At 39.7% G+C, this 12,485-nt stretch overlaps 3 protein-coding genes across 5 annotated transcripts; 1 reads left to right on the forward strand and 2 right to left on the reverse strand.

The window, feature by feature from the left end:
* The first annotated feature begins 434 nt into the window (after window positions 1-434).
* si:dkeyp-121d2.7 (zinc finger protein with KRAB and SCAN domains 7) lies at window positions 435-4,663 on the forward strand. The gene is made up of 5 exons (XM_020927309.2): window positions 435-641; window positions 1,115-1,439; window positions 2,393-2,634; window positions 2,930-3,032; window positions 3,106-4,663. Exons 2-5 carry the CDS (start codon window positions 1,127-1,129, stop codon window positions 4,083-4,085), a joined length of 1,638 nt encoding a protein of 545 aa, XP_020782968.1. The 5' UTR covers window positions 435-641; window positions 1,115-1,126; the 3' UTR covers window positions 4,086-4,663.
* Window positions 4,664-4,704: 41 nt separating this feature from the next.
* On the reverse strand, window positions 4,705-9,453 carry LOC110162247 (equilibrative nucleobase transporter 1-like). Of its 3 annotated transcripts, none has more exons than XM_055159129.1 (13): window positions 9,061-9,453; window positions 8,697-8,970; window positions 8,497-8,626; window positions 8,205-8,251; window positions 7,985-8,061; window positions 7,728-7,820; window positions 7,347-7,486; window positions 7,083-7,192; window positions 6,863-7,006; window positions 6,681-6,788; window positions 5,845-6,031; window positions 4,963-5,090; window positions 4,705-4,892 (listed from the first exon to the last, which is right to left on the reverse strand). In XM_055159129.1, exons 2-13 carry the CDS (start codon window positions 8,944-8,946, stop codon window positions 4,741-4,743), a joined length of 1,566 nt encoding a protein of 521 aa, XP_055015104.1. In that variant the 5' UTR covers window positions 8,947-8,970; window positions 9,061-9,453; the 3' UTR covers window positions 4,705-4,740. The 3 variants fall into 3 exon arrangements, with proteins under 3 accessions (XP_055015104.1, XP_055015105.1, XP_055015103.1); XM_055159130.1 differs by having other exon boundaries at window positions 4,967-5,090; window positions 8,697-8,973; XM_055159128.1 differs by having other exon boundaries at window positions 8,697-8,973.
* A 286-nt stretch (window positions 9,454-9,739) lies between these two features.
* On the reverse strand, window positions 9,740-12,370 carry LOC110162365 (endonuclease domain-containing 1 protein-like; the record flags this gene model as incomplete). The annotated part of the gene is made up of 3 exons (XM_020927248.2): window positions 9,740-10,775; window positions 11,424-11,604; window positions 12,306-12,370. Coding segments are annotated over 3 exons (921 nt in total), but the record flags the coding sequence as incomplete, so codon positions are not given.
* Between the last annotated feature and the right edge of the window lie 115 nt (window positions 12,371-12,485).

Here is a 12,485-nt window from a genome sequence, read left to right on the forward strand (position 1 = left end):
TAACTGACTTAAAGAGAGCACAAACTGTTATAATATTATTATAATATTTTAGATAACATGTTTTTAAAATCTCTTATATTTAAAAATGCTGAGTTTCAGCAGCACTTACAAAACAACATAACACTTTCATTCACTGTTCCACTATTACTATATTCAATAATTAAGGGCTATTAACATACACTATACAGTCTATGGTTATGAATAAGATATGGATGAATCCATCTTTGGTTCCTTAATCATCTGAAACATGTAGAGTAGTATTCAATAGACAAGTAGACTTCAATCTTCAATAGTTAACAATTAACTACTATAAAACTGGAATGAAAAAGGTTGAGATCCTCGTCGTGAGTGGTCTGAACCTTTTTCTCCACATATCCGTGGTTGGGTCTATGGGTGGGTTGTGTGGACAAGTCAGCCTGTGAGTGACTAGGAAACTGAGCATGCGCAGAGCTCTCAAGCGCATCCGCGAGCTTAGAGAGGCGAGAAGGAAAACAGTGTTGGATTTGGGAAGAGAGAGCGGAGAAGTTTCCATTGTCGAGGGGACTTTACCTCTTCAAACAGCGTACAGGCTTTTTCTAAGTCTTGTATCAACTATCGGATCGTTATATTGTGGGTGCATCTTCAATTTGTCCTTCTAAGCGGTGAGTAATAGTGTTAGCACGGCAGCTAGCTCGACCACTTCCCAACATGAAAGAGGATGTATGATAGTGTCTCGTCTCCTACTTCAACACCACTGCCACACGATCAATAATTATTGCTAACTTTGCAGTGTTGGTATGTGAAATTTTGTTTAACAACGATGTAATCTATATTTTTGTGAAATAATGATCTATTCATCTAGCTAATCCAGCCAAATTGTTGTCTTTTAACCCAGTGTATGTTGTCGGGACCTGCAAGGGTAAATAAATGGAAGTGGGGACAATTGGCAAACTACTAAAACTTTACTAACTAGAACTAACAGTATTCATGATCATGGTATGGTCATTTTCACTGCTTTATGAATCTACTTTTATTTGCCCTTCTAACAACGTGATTTGGTCACCAAATAAACTATGCACTTTTCATCCGCTAAAATAATAGTTCTTATTGTTTTTTTTGTTTTGTTTTGTTTCAGGTCTGCTGTTTTATGGCTGTAATGAAGATGATGGAGGAAACGGTGACTGCCTTTGAGACCCACCTCACTGCAGTGATGGACAGTCTCATCCGTGCATCAGTGTGTGAAATCACCAAACTCTTCCAGGACACTGTAAACGACTACCTGGTGGAACTGTCTCTAAACAGGAATGAGAACGAGGCTCTAAAATTGAGATTAAAATTGACTGAGAACAAACTGAGAAATGAGCGTAAATTTGGGATGAGCTGGGCTGCCCATCGCCGCACCTCTGGGCTGGCATCTGACGGAGCTACAACTCGACAAAAGCGCAAGGCTGAACTAGTCAGTAAGTATTTTGATCAGCCTAGATCATAGCTGGGGAATCATTTTTTATTACACCAGGTAAACCACATATTGACAATAGATTCTCTCACATATCATCCCAATTATTTAATCCTCATTAATATATACAAATATTATTTTATGTATTCAGTTATCACTTTCTTATAAATTTGATTTCTGTTGTGCATTTTATAAACAAAGGTTTCTGATTTTTGTCCTCTCTTTATTGTATTCATTTGGCTAGGAGCCATCTGTCTCCTCCTCATTCTGCTCCCTCTGTCCTTGGCCTCCTGCTACATTAGTCCACTCCTCTGGGCCCTCCCCCATCTTCTCCCTCCCTTCCTGCTTGGCTCCTCTCTGCTTGGCTCCTCTCCCTCCCCCACTCCCTCCCTCCCTTCCTGCTTGGCTCCTCTCCCTCCCCCGCGCCCTCCCTCCCTTCTGCTCCTCTCAAATCTCCTCCCAATCACGTTGCACTCAGCTCCTACTCCTACTTGCTCCGTAAAATGTCCTCCCTGTCACGTGTTCCAGTCTCAACTCTCCTTGTCCTTTCTCCCCTCTTTATCCTTGATACCTTAAGGCTCCCTAAGTAAATATCAGTGTGCTCTTTTAAAATCAATTAAGAACAATGAAATTAATTGTTAATATTTTATTTTATTGTTTTCTGTTTTCATCTTTCACTATAGTGATTTGGTTAATGTTAGGTTTGTAGTGGTTTAGTTTTATTTTACAATGATTAACATTTATTGTTCATGTTCAGGAAATTAATATTGAAATACAGTTCATATGTTTTAAATTTGTGTTTACATGTAATAAAATAAGAGTTGAAAATAGTGATTTGAATGGATTTTGTTTTTTGTGATTTACATTTTTTGTCATCTCCCCCCGAAGTACAGCAAACCTTTATACACTTGGGATATAAGTTTCTTATACCTTTCTTTCATCTGCTTTTCTCCACAGGAGGCAAGTCAAAAAAGGGCGTTGCAGCAGCCTATGGCAAAAACTGGCCTGGAGGCGTGTGGGAGGCGGGCAGCAGTGGGGGTGGAAGCGGAGGTGCAGTGGTGAGAGCGGGGAACGAGGCCAGGGAGATGTTCCTGGTGCAGCTCCCTGGAGAGGAAGAGGAAGGAGTCGTGGAGGAGGAGGAGGACGACGAAGGCAGCCTGAGCGGAGAGGGGGAGGAGACAGCCGACATCAAAGGGGAGGTGAGCACTACACAGGCTTCTCAGAGGAGCTGTAGGAGGAGAACATGCCAGAGCAGAACTGCAGCGCTGAGCAACAAGCTCAATGCAGATGGAATGAAACATATCATTGAATCTGCAGTAGTTTTCAGTCTTGTAACAAAGAAATACTCTCAATTAAGTTTTACTCAAAACCATTGTTGATATTAAATGACAAACATGGCATGTGAGAATATATTAGTCAATGTTGTGTAACTGCAGTGTATTACTCTCTGCATTTTAAGATATTTTCTTTAATTTAATTAACATCTCTCTTCAGCTGGCTGCAGCAGAGGGTTTTCAGCCTGCCTCCATTCGGCTTATTAAAGAGGCTCTGAAAATGGACCCACCCACACAGAACCATCACACATCCGAATGTGAAGGTAACCTTGCATTTAATTGATTAGAATTAGATGAATGATACTTACTTACATTGGATTCTTCTTGTGTTTTTAGGAGATATGCCCAGTCGACCTTTGAACTCTGAACGCTCTGTAGGAGGGATGACAGCAGACGAGCTCAGAGGTCTGGAGTCTGCCCTGAGAGCTGAGAAGAGTCGCGAACAGGCTGCGATGAAGCCCTCACACATGATGAGTCCTGACCCCAAACACAGCAATGCTGCACCCAAATACATTGGGTTAGACGGCCTGGAGCAAGAGGAGGAGCTGGACCTTGAGCCACCCACTCTTCAGAGGGAGGACCATTTCAGCCAGATTCGGGTGAAGGTGGAGCTTGGTGGTGGAGAGGCAGAGGCTGAGGAGGGGGCGTCTGGGTGGGTAAGAGATGTCCATCCCACAGACGTTATGGCTGAAGACAGTGCGAGTGAGCAGGAACAGTCAGAGCTTCCTCCGCATCTCTCTGCTCCTGCCAGTGTGGGCGAGTGCGGGGGCGCTGAAAGCATTACTGGAGATCTGCTTCACTTCTGTCCACAGTGTGGAGGCGGCTTTAACTCAGAGCAGGAGCTGGACGAACACCCCTGTCCACTAGGTGGCGCTCCAATAGAAAGCCCCTCAGATGAGCATTCTGGCTTCCATTGTGGGTCATGTGGAAACTCTTTTAACCACGCCTGGGCCCTAAAGACTCATGAGTGTTCCCAAGCTACGGAGCGGCCTCATGCCTGTGAGATCTGTGGGAAGCGCTTCACACACTCACGCTCTCTAGAGCGCCACCATCTGGTGCACACTGGGGAGCGGCCTCACCGTTGCCCTCAGTGCGGACGCAGCTTCAGTCGCTTAGGAAACTTGGAGCGACACCAGCGCATCCACACAGGCGAACGGCCGTATGGGTGCGAAGCATGTGGGAAGAAATTCAGTCGTGTAGAGTATTTAAAAAGGCATCAGCTCATTCACAGCAATGAGAGGCCTACACTCCAGTGCTCAACCTGTGGACGGGGCTTTGGAGATGTGGAGGAACTGAAAAACCACCAATGTTTTTAGACAAAATTGTTGAAGAACTTAAACTCATGTGATAGTTGAGGTAGATTACGAAAGTGACAAAAACGTGATGTATATTACAACACCATAATAGTTCACATACATAGATCATGGGGTATCTCTTTTGGTAGAGAATCAGAATTATTGGTATTTTGTTTTGCTATGCTTTTTAAACTGTGCTTTGTAAGAATTTTATAATTTACCCATAACTAGAGGTCGTCTGGTTTTTAAAGTAGCACATAATGCTGAGGTAAAATTAAATATTCTATAAATAACCATTCAAAAATCTGAATTTTTCTAGTCCAAGTTTATCTGTTGTGATTTATTTAATAACGTGTAAGCAGTTTGTTGTTTGTTCATTTCAGATTGTACAAACTTAACTACAAACCTTTGGAGGACATACACTACTGTTCTCACTCTTAAGAGTGTCAGCTATGCTTTAGTGTTATGTTTAACATTTTCCAGTATGCACTCAGTTGTTCTATTTTTATTCATTGTTTTATTTTCTATACAAATACTTTTTTCTAGAAGCTGATCAAGGTGTGATAATGGACTATGCTAATAAATTTGACCTGACATAATTATAGCTGTATTTTGTAATCAATACAAATAATCCACTAAATTTGATCATTTTGTAGCATTTACTGTGGTTACAGTGTTACATAAGCATACAGACTTCATTTGTGACTAACATGAAACAATGTTGACTTTTCTTAGCGTTTGTTTTAAAGCAATTCTTTGACAGTAGATGTACACAGACACAGGATGGATGAAGATCACCAGGACGAGTACTGTGAGACCAATGTTGACCTGCAAATGAAAATGTAAGTCATACAAACAATAAGGTAATATATGTTAAAGACCATTCTATGAGATGTACTTGCATATAAGGGGTCCCCATTCAGGATGTCCTCCACCAGAATAAAACAGGGGTACTGCAGCAGAGACAGAAGTGCTGACAGACCTTTGATAAGGCCATACAGTTTACCAAAGTGACATGACGGGAAACTGAAAAGAGGAAAGAAAATAAGTAAGGCTTAAACAACACTCGCGTAGAGTCTTGAAGCCTAGGTGTTCCTTTGCAGTGTGCATTAAAACAGTGTAGTGCACTGCTCAGTCGTTAAATTTGCTTATACCATGGTCCCACTAACTGAAAATAGTTGAAATGTGACAACCTTTTGGCTGTCTGTGGGTGTTCAAGCATTAATTATTTCTGGAACAATACTTAATTTGTTTACCTGCTGCTGTGGTGATGCTCACGGCATACTGATATAGAACAGTGATAAACTGTTGCCAGACCGCCTGAATATTTTCTCATCACAAACATACCTGCAGTTGTACTTTTTTCATTCACAGATGTTCAACACACAAATCCTGCATATTTAGGCAATTCATCTCTCAAACAGAAAACACTTTGTTCCACCTTGTGATGTCATGTGGTAGTACAGGAAGCACTTCATACACTACTATACTAGAATCATTTGGATGATTTCAGGCCTGGAATTGTTCATCCCTACTGAAAAAAGGTAGAAGGTAACTGTTAACTTTAATCTACAGCTTTATGAGATCACAAAGTGGAACAGAGCATTATGTGTCGTCTGTGTTAGTCTGTCATGTAGACAGACTAATAAACCAGGATTACTCAAACACGTGTGAATGAAACAAAACAACTCGAGGTATGTTTTTGAGGAGGGAACATCATCATAACATGTCTTAAAGCTAAGTCGATTCTGAGTAATATAGGACCTTTAAGTGTACTCACATGACATGGATGAAGGCTGCATCACTGCCAGTGTAAAAAGCTCTGTTCAAAACCTGCAGGAAAAAGGTGAAGTACTGAAGCTGCAAAACAGGGATCATGGCACAAACTGAGAACAGCACACAGAACAGAGACGTCAGGGTGAGAGAAAGCATCGCAGCACGCAGGTCTGCTTCACATTCTCCAAGTCCTGTACACACAAAAGATACAATTTCTGGCTTCAAAAAGGGGCGTTTCAATTTTTTTTTTTCCATCAGTGTATTTATTTTGGTTTTCATTATCCCCTTTAATAAAATAAATAAAAAATAAAAAAAGTACTGCACTTCCCCACAACATCCCTTACACACACACAAAATCCAAGTAGTAATGCCTATAGTTATAAATAAAAAATAATAGTAGTAACTAAAATAAATAACATAAAATCAAGTAATGGACAAGTTAACATTAGTAAAAGAACACTTTTTTTTTTTAGTGAAAGGGAAATTGTTAATGCAATACACATATATATTCAGTGTTTTGATCATTAAAATAGACATGCACAGTTAAGATGAAATACGAGTAGTGGTTTAACAAAAATATTTTGCTAAAATGTATTCAGTTCTTAAAAAACAGCAATATACCAGAGTGTGATGTGCAATATATCGATTATCGATGCATGTTGTGATAGTATCGTATCGTGAACTATATATCGTGTATTGTATTGAATCATTAGGGACAATATGATTCCCAGCCCTACCATACTCTGAAGCATTCACAGATGACTGACTCTCCACCAGAAAAGTTACACAGTGCATCTTTAGCCATCATTTTGTTCTATGAAAAAAATAATTTGACATTACCAGCTGATTTTAGTTTAGCGCGGTATCTGTCCATGATCAGGCCGTTCCAGGGAGCACATAGGACACCACACAACTGAGTGACGGCAAACGCATTGCTATATTGGCTCACTGCAACAAGTAAATAGCAGTAATGCATACAAATTAACTATACATACTATAGAAATTTAAGTAATGCTTCATACCGACAGACTGATCATGTTCACTGAGCCTCTGCAGCATTGGGTTTAGTGTGCCAATGAACAGATAATGCCTCAGCTGTATCACAGACAACCATAGCAAATGCCAAAAAAAGAAACTGGACCGCACACACTGACAGAAACTCAACTCTGAGAATTTAAAAAAGAAAAATTGTAACAGATTTTCTTATAAGTTTTGAATATTTTATCATTTTTCTGTGCTCACCATTCAAACATGTGTTGTCATCAGCTGAGGTTTCACTCAGTGTCATGTGGGAATTATTGTTTGCTTCGTTTTGTCCCAACATTACAGTGTTTGAATTACAACAGATTATTCTGATAAAAGAAATAAGACCACATTGACAGTTGGAACCATAGTTTTAGCTCAGTAATATTAAATACTCATAGTTGGCGTTATCGGAGTGGTCTTCCGTTCATAAAATGTGATGTCAGCACTGATTGTACTGAAGTACAGTTAGCGCTTTATTACCCGTAAGTGTAGTGTTCAGGCACTGGGTAGGGGATTCTCTTCAGAGGGAGCAGAAAGAGTGTCCTGAACACCAGAAAGGCACTGCAGGCCGACAGGAACAGAAAGGAGGAGTAAAGAGGGACCCCTGCTTCATATAACAACTACAAAAACAAAACAGAATCAAACAGTGAAGCTTTGAATATTATGACCCAGTGCTGTGCAAGTCTCACTACAAATCACATTTTAATCAAGAGTCTGTCATTTCAAATAATCAATTATATGCTTAAGTCTTTTTAATCACAGTCTGCATGTCTGTATGTAAGACATTTGTTTTTAATAACAAAATATAAAATACAGCTCAATCTATATTTTATCGTCATATTACCCACCCCTAGGTCTCACCTTAATGACCAGGAAGAGCAAAGAGGAGGACCCAAATGCTCCAGTGTAGACCGTGATGACTGTGGAGCGCCGTGCTCCAAACAGGTTCCCCACCTTCACAAAAACACATATGCTATAGAGTCATAGGACCAAAAAACACATTGATATTGCATTATTTATAGTACAATGTCTCATTTTGTAGTCCTTATTAGGCTCCTTGCCCTTGTTTTGTGCATTTTAGTTTTTGTTAGAATTAGATTATAAGAACTGCCTCTCACCTGCATGTTGGTCATGAGGTACATCCTGCCTGCGACCCCCATCAGGGACAGAGCAGGGAAGAGCAGCACTGACAGGGCTGAGACAGTATTTGTGATACTTATTAATAATAATACATCAGATTTATAGAGCACTCTTTTGGACACTCAGAGATGCTTTACAAACAAATAGGAAGCAATATTTATGATTACGATAAGCCTTCTCAAATACTAAATTTTTTACCTGGTGCTGAGAAGGCCACCATCAATGTCCCCAAAGTGAAGATACATCTAAGGAGAAGAATACCTTTTTTTAGCACTGTTTCACATCATTTTGTTTAAAAAATAATGAATGCAACATAGACAATTGCTATGTTCTGTTAACTAAGGATAAAAAAGACCAGAGGGTGTCTGAGTTTAGGGACAGAGCTATCAGAGGTTGATAATTCTCAGGCATCAGATTGCATCACTCTTATGTCAAGCATCTGTAACTAAAGGCCAAAATTAGACTACCTGATGTAGGTGAATGGACTTACATTGCACAGAGCCGTGCGACTGTTGTGCCCACCCAGTCAAAGAGGAACCCACTGGGAAAGGACAGAAAGTTTGATGCAAATGATGTGATGGTGAACACAAGAGAAAAGTGCTCATCTTGTTCACTGCACTCTGCCAGAGACAATATGTTTAATAGTTGACAATATCTGTTAAACCCAATGTGATGTGGAAGTACACTGACCCAATGGATGTGTGTTGTTAACTCCAGCAGAGCTGAAGTTCAGTCTCTCACTGTCTTCTGTCCTGTTCAGTCCTGTGGCTCTGACTGATGTGGTGTTCACACACAATGAGCTAAAGTATCCTTCTCTCCGGAGTACAATGACGAGAGAAGCCCATCCAAACACGGCTCCTGCAAAGCACAGACACTCCAGCAGGCCTGTGGTGAAGGTCAGCCACCTGCGCACGCCAGAGCTGCTCCTTTCACACGCCATGGTCCTCAGAGCTCCTGACAAGGGCTACTGGAAAGGTTTCATTCAATTTTGCTTGCACAAATACATGGTTTCCCCACAAATGTTTTTGACTTGCTGAAATGGGAAATGACTTACCTTGAAAAGGGAACAGAGATGTATTACAGCCTAAAGGAATGATGTCTCTCTACTTTTTATTTATTTACTTCCTACGTCTATTTAGGCCTAGTCATAAAGTGTAGTATTTATGAATATGTATTTTTGTATTACCAATTTTAAATTTTTATTTTTAACCTAAAACCATGCCTTTCTCATTGGTGGTTTGTTTGCAGGGATTCTTCCCTGGAAGAAAAGTTTGCTTTTTCAGATCCCTTCACATGGAGAGTTGAATCTTCAATCAGGCTATTACTTTTGTAATTTTTCTTATATTAAAATATTTAAAATGAAATGTATTTTAGATATGCCCTTTCTTTCAAACCACAGTACTCGCTCTGCCTCTGTGCTCATGTGTCAGATCCAGACCTTAGGGACTAATTGGTGCCACCTGTGCATTAGAGTAGCATTTCAAAATAAAAGCTGCCAAGAGTGAAGCTCTTTGTTTTTAATGATCTGGTGCAGTGTAGTAACCATAGCTCACTCAGCTCATAGCTGAGATGCACACTACAAAAATGAAGAGTGCATGTAGTAAATATTTATCAAAGGTTCATTATTTGTATAGACCTGTCTACATCATTTACTTGACTTGACTTGAATGTGGTTCCATTGCGCCCTCTTGGGTAGAAAATCGTAAATTACAAACCACTCAAACAAACAGTAATCATGTCAAAAGATTTATTGTTGTTAAAATCAAACCAAGTTACATTGCTTAGTGAAAGCTAAACTAATTTTACAGTGAAAGAACACTAATACACCATACCACTGACAAATAAAAACTATAAGGTGATTTCAAACATGCGAGTACAAATTGTGCCAAATATACATTCCAGATACCTTCCTATTTGAACCAATATTTGAACAGTATTATCTCAGTTATTGCTCAGTCTTCTCTACCTTGTGGCATGTTCAACACTGTTCCTACCTACCTCAAATAATTCATACTTGTATAAAACTTTACTCTGACCGCTGTAAATACAGAGCACCCCATGAGAGCTGCAGATTTCAAATGTTCTGATCCAAATCTAACTTGCCATTTCCTCCACTATTTTAAGGAACTCATTTTGGGCTGTTATTGTAGAGGTTGTTGTAGCTTGCTGTTGACACTGGTCTTGAAACAGATGAACTGGCGTGCCTACTCTTTGAGTCAAAACCTCCTCCAGGTCCTCTAAGGACATGCGCCTCACATCGTAGCCCCACTTTGAGCGCTTCACCTGTGCATTTACGGGCACAATCTCCTGGTCACTGTGGCGGTCGTTCCTACCTATTGCTGCGTATGTTGGGAAATGTGCACGTTCAGAGACACTGTTATTGTAAGAAGGACAACAGTAGGCTGACCACATGTATTCTGGGATTAAAACTCTGTTATTAACCCAGCGTTGACTATTTTTATAAGGCAGTGCCCCTGTAATAACATACATCGGTCCAATACAACCTCTCTTAAATTTTTTTAACATTTCTAGTTCCAGCTGACTCCATGGGCCAGAGTTGGAGCCGGCCCGCTGAGGCACTATATTAGTCAAAGTGAAAGTGGCCATTCGGTTGTTTTTGGTCTCCTGATGCATGCTGGGATTTAGGTGCCCTTTGGTATAGTTGGAGTTTTTGTAGTCCTGTAGCACAGCCTGGCTCTCTATAATGTTGTTTTCCGTCAGTGGATAGGGGAGAAATTGCATCTCAGGGTTGGCACGGGAAAACACCAACTTGAAACAGAAAAATTCAACTATGAAGAAATATATTATAGGTAGAATACAAAATGATATAGTGTATATAGCTCTGACTAAACCAGACACAACACAAGCTTTCTTACTTAGACTAGATAATTTTGTTTTTTCCAAACTAAGTTGTACTACACATTTTTACAGATTTACTTTATGGCTGGCTGTGTTGTAAAAATTAAGCGTGATTTCAAATAGTTGTTTATAACCTATGTAAATGTATATATGTTTTTTATGAGAAGCTGAGAACTGATTTGGGTTTAAGTTCCATCAAAAATCTGTGTTTTCACGATACAAAAATTTCAAACTTGATTTTGATACTAAGACCTTCTATCTTAGTGATGATCATGATCATTAGTATTGATTTCTACACAACAATAATGATTTAAAAATATTATTTTCCTAAAGAATAGAATGATATATTTAAATATCAAGACCATTCCAAAAACTGTTCAGGAAATATACAATTCTGTAGACTTTTTTTCAGTACTAATACTTTCTTTTCTTTGTATCAGTCATATTTGAGTATTCATATTTTAACTCTATCACAAATTACCTACTAAAGTAACTTTTCCATTGCTTTCATAACGAATCCTGGAAGAATAAATACTTAATCAAAGTTTGCATACTGACCTGTGGTTCATACATCCATGTTGCATTCGGCCTTTTGCCATTTGCAGGTTTGAGGATGTAGGCTGAGAAGAGTGGGACCCGATGATCTCTGTGATACAGAGTGGCAAAGTGGTACTGGTTTCTGAAGCGCTGACAAATTGGCTCCAGTCCTGCTCCAATAAAACCTTGTGGTGGGGTCCCCCTGTAAAAGAATTCAAGACATTTGGAGAAGTCCTGGCTCAGTTCTGCATGCACCAAAATGATAGAGCAGTGTAAGAGAACTAGGGTCCAAAAAGAGAAGGGGACCACGACAAAAGACATTATGCACAAGGCACCAGAAGTGACTGACTGAACAAGTTACAAGAGTGGCAAATTTCCTGTCAGTCTGAGCTCTGGGGGTAAACAAACCAAAACTTCCTCTGTGGCAATTTAAGCAAAAAGTGCATGGGTGTCTCATTTCCTTTTTACGGTCAGTGGCACTGCCTGGCGGGTGAACAGCCCCCTCCTCAATTTGCTAAAAGTTTGCTCTAAAGTGAAATTGGTAAGATCATATAGGGTTCTCGTTTTCATGTTCTTTTTTTTTTTGAGTTTAAAATTTCAACATTTCTGAGGAATCCATCTACATACATACAAGTTGCAGAACACACATCTTTTAATCGTGGGCCTACACATAAACAAATACAATACCCCATGTTTCTGGTACTACAGTACCCTACGTTTCATTCACTTACAGATTAAAACATGATTAAATAAGTCCTCAAGACACTTGGCAGTGCATTTTGAGTCACTCCCTCGCTCACTGTAAAATACAGAGACAGATGCTGCAGGCTGTCTGCAAGTCTCTATTGTGGACATCATGTAAATAGCTGAAGGTATTTGTGATATTGAAATGATGTAACTGACTGTGCTTTCTGGAAGAGGCAACCAAACTGATTCCAGATGGGATATTTGCGTTGTGTCACATCTTGTTCAGAATAGACTACACCCTAGACACTAGAGACTATAGTATTCGTCTAAACATTTTGTTCAAATGTTACTTGTCTCTTTTCTATTTTCAGTATGGCCACAGTTCTATTCCCATGG

The sequence above is a fragment of the Boleophthalmus pectinirostris genome, unplaced genomic scaffold (assembly GCF_026225935.1).
Source record: "Boleophthalmus pectinirostris isolate CB_2022bp ecotype Guang Dong unplaced genomic scaffold, ASM2622593v1 HiC_scaffold_23, whole genome shotgun sequence".
NCBI classification, from domain to species: domain Eukaryota; kingdom Metazoa; phylum Chordata; class Actinopteri; order Gobiiformes; family Gobiidae; genus Boleophthalmus; species Boleophthalmus pectinirostris.

Coding starts and splice junctions, on each gene's coding strand:
- LOC110162247 (XM_055159129.1), bottom strand. CDS start 8,946: ATGGCGTGTGAAAGGAGCAGCTCTGGCGTGCGCAGGTGGCTGACCTTC. Junction 8,627..8,696: donor TAACAACACACATCCATTGG/GTCAGTGTACTT, acceptor TGTCTCTGGCAG/AGTGCAGTGAACAAGATGAG. Junction 7,487..7,727: donor TGCTCTTCCTGGTCATTAAG/GTGAGACCTAGG, acceptor TTGTTTTTGTAG/TTGTTATATGAAGCAGGGGT.
- si:dkeyp-121d2.7 (XM_020927309.2), top strand. CDS start 1,127: ATGGCTGTAATGAAGATGATGGAGGAAACGGTGACTGCCTTTGAGACC. Junction 2,635..2,929: donor CAGCCGACATCAAAGGGGAG/GTGAGCACTACA, acceptor ATCTCTCTTCAG/CTGGCTGCAGCAGAGGGTTT. Junction 3,033..3,105: donor TCACACATCCGAATGTGAAG/GTAACCTTGCAT, acceptor TTGTGTTTTTAG/GAGATATGCCCAGTCGACCT.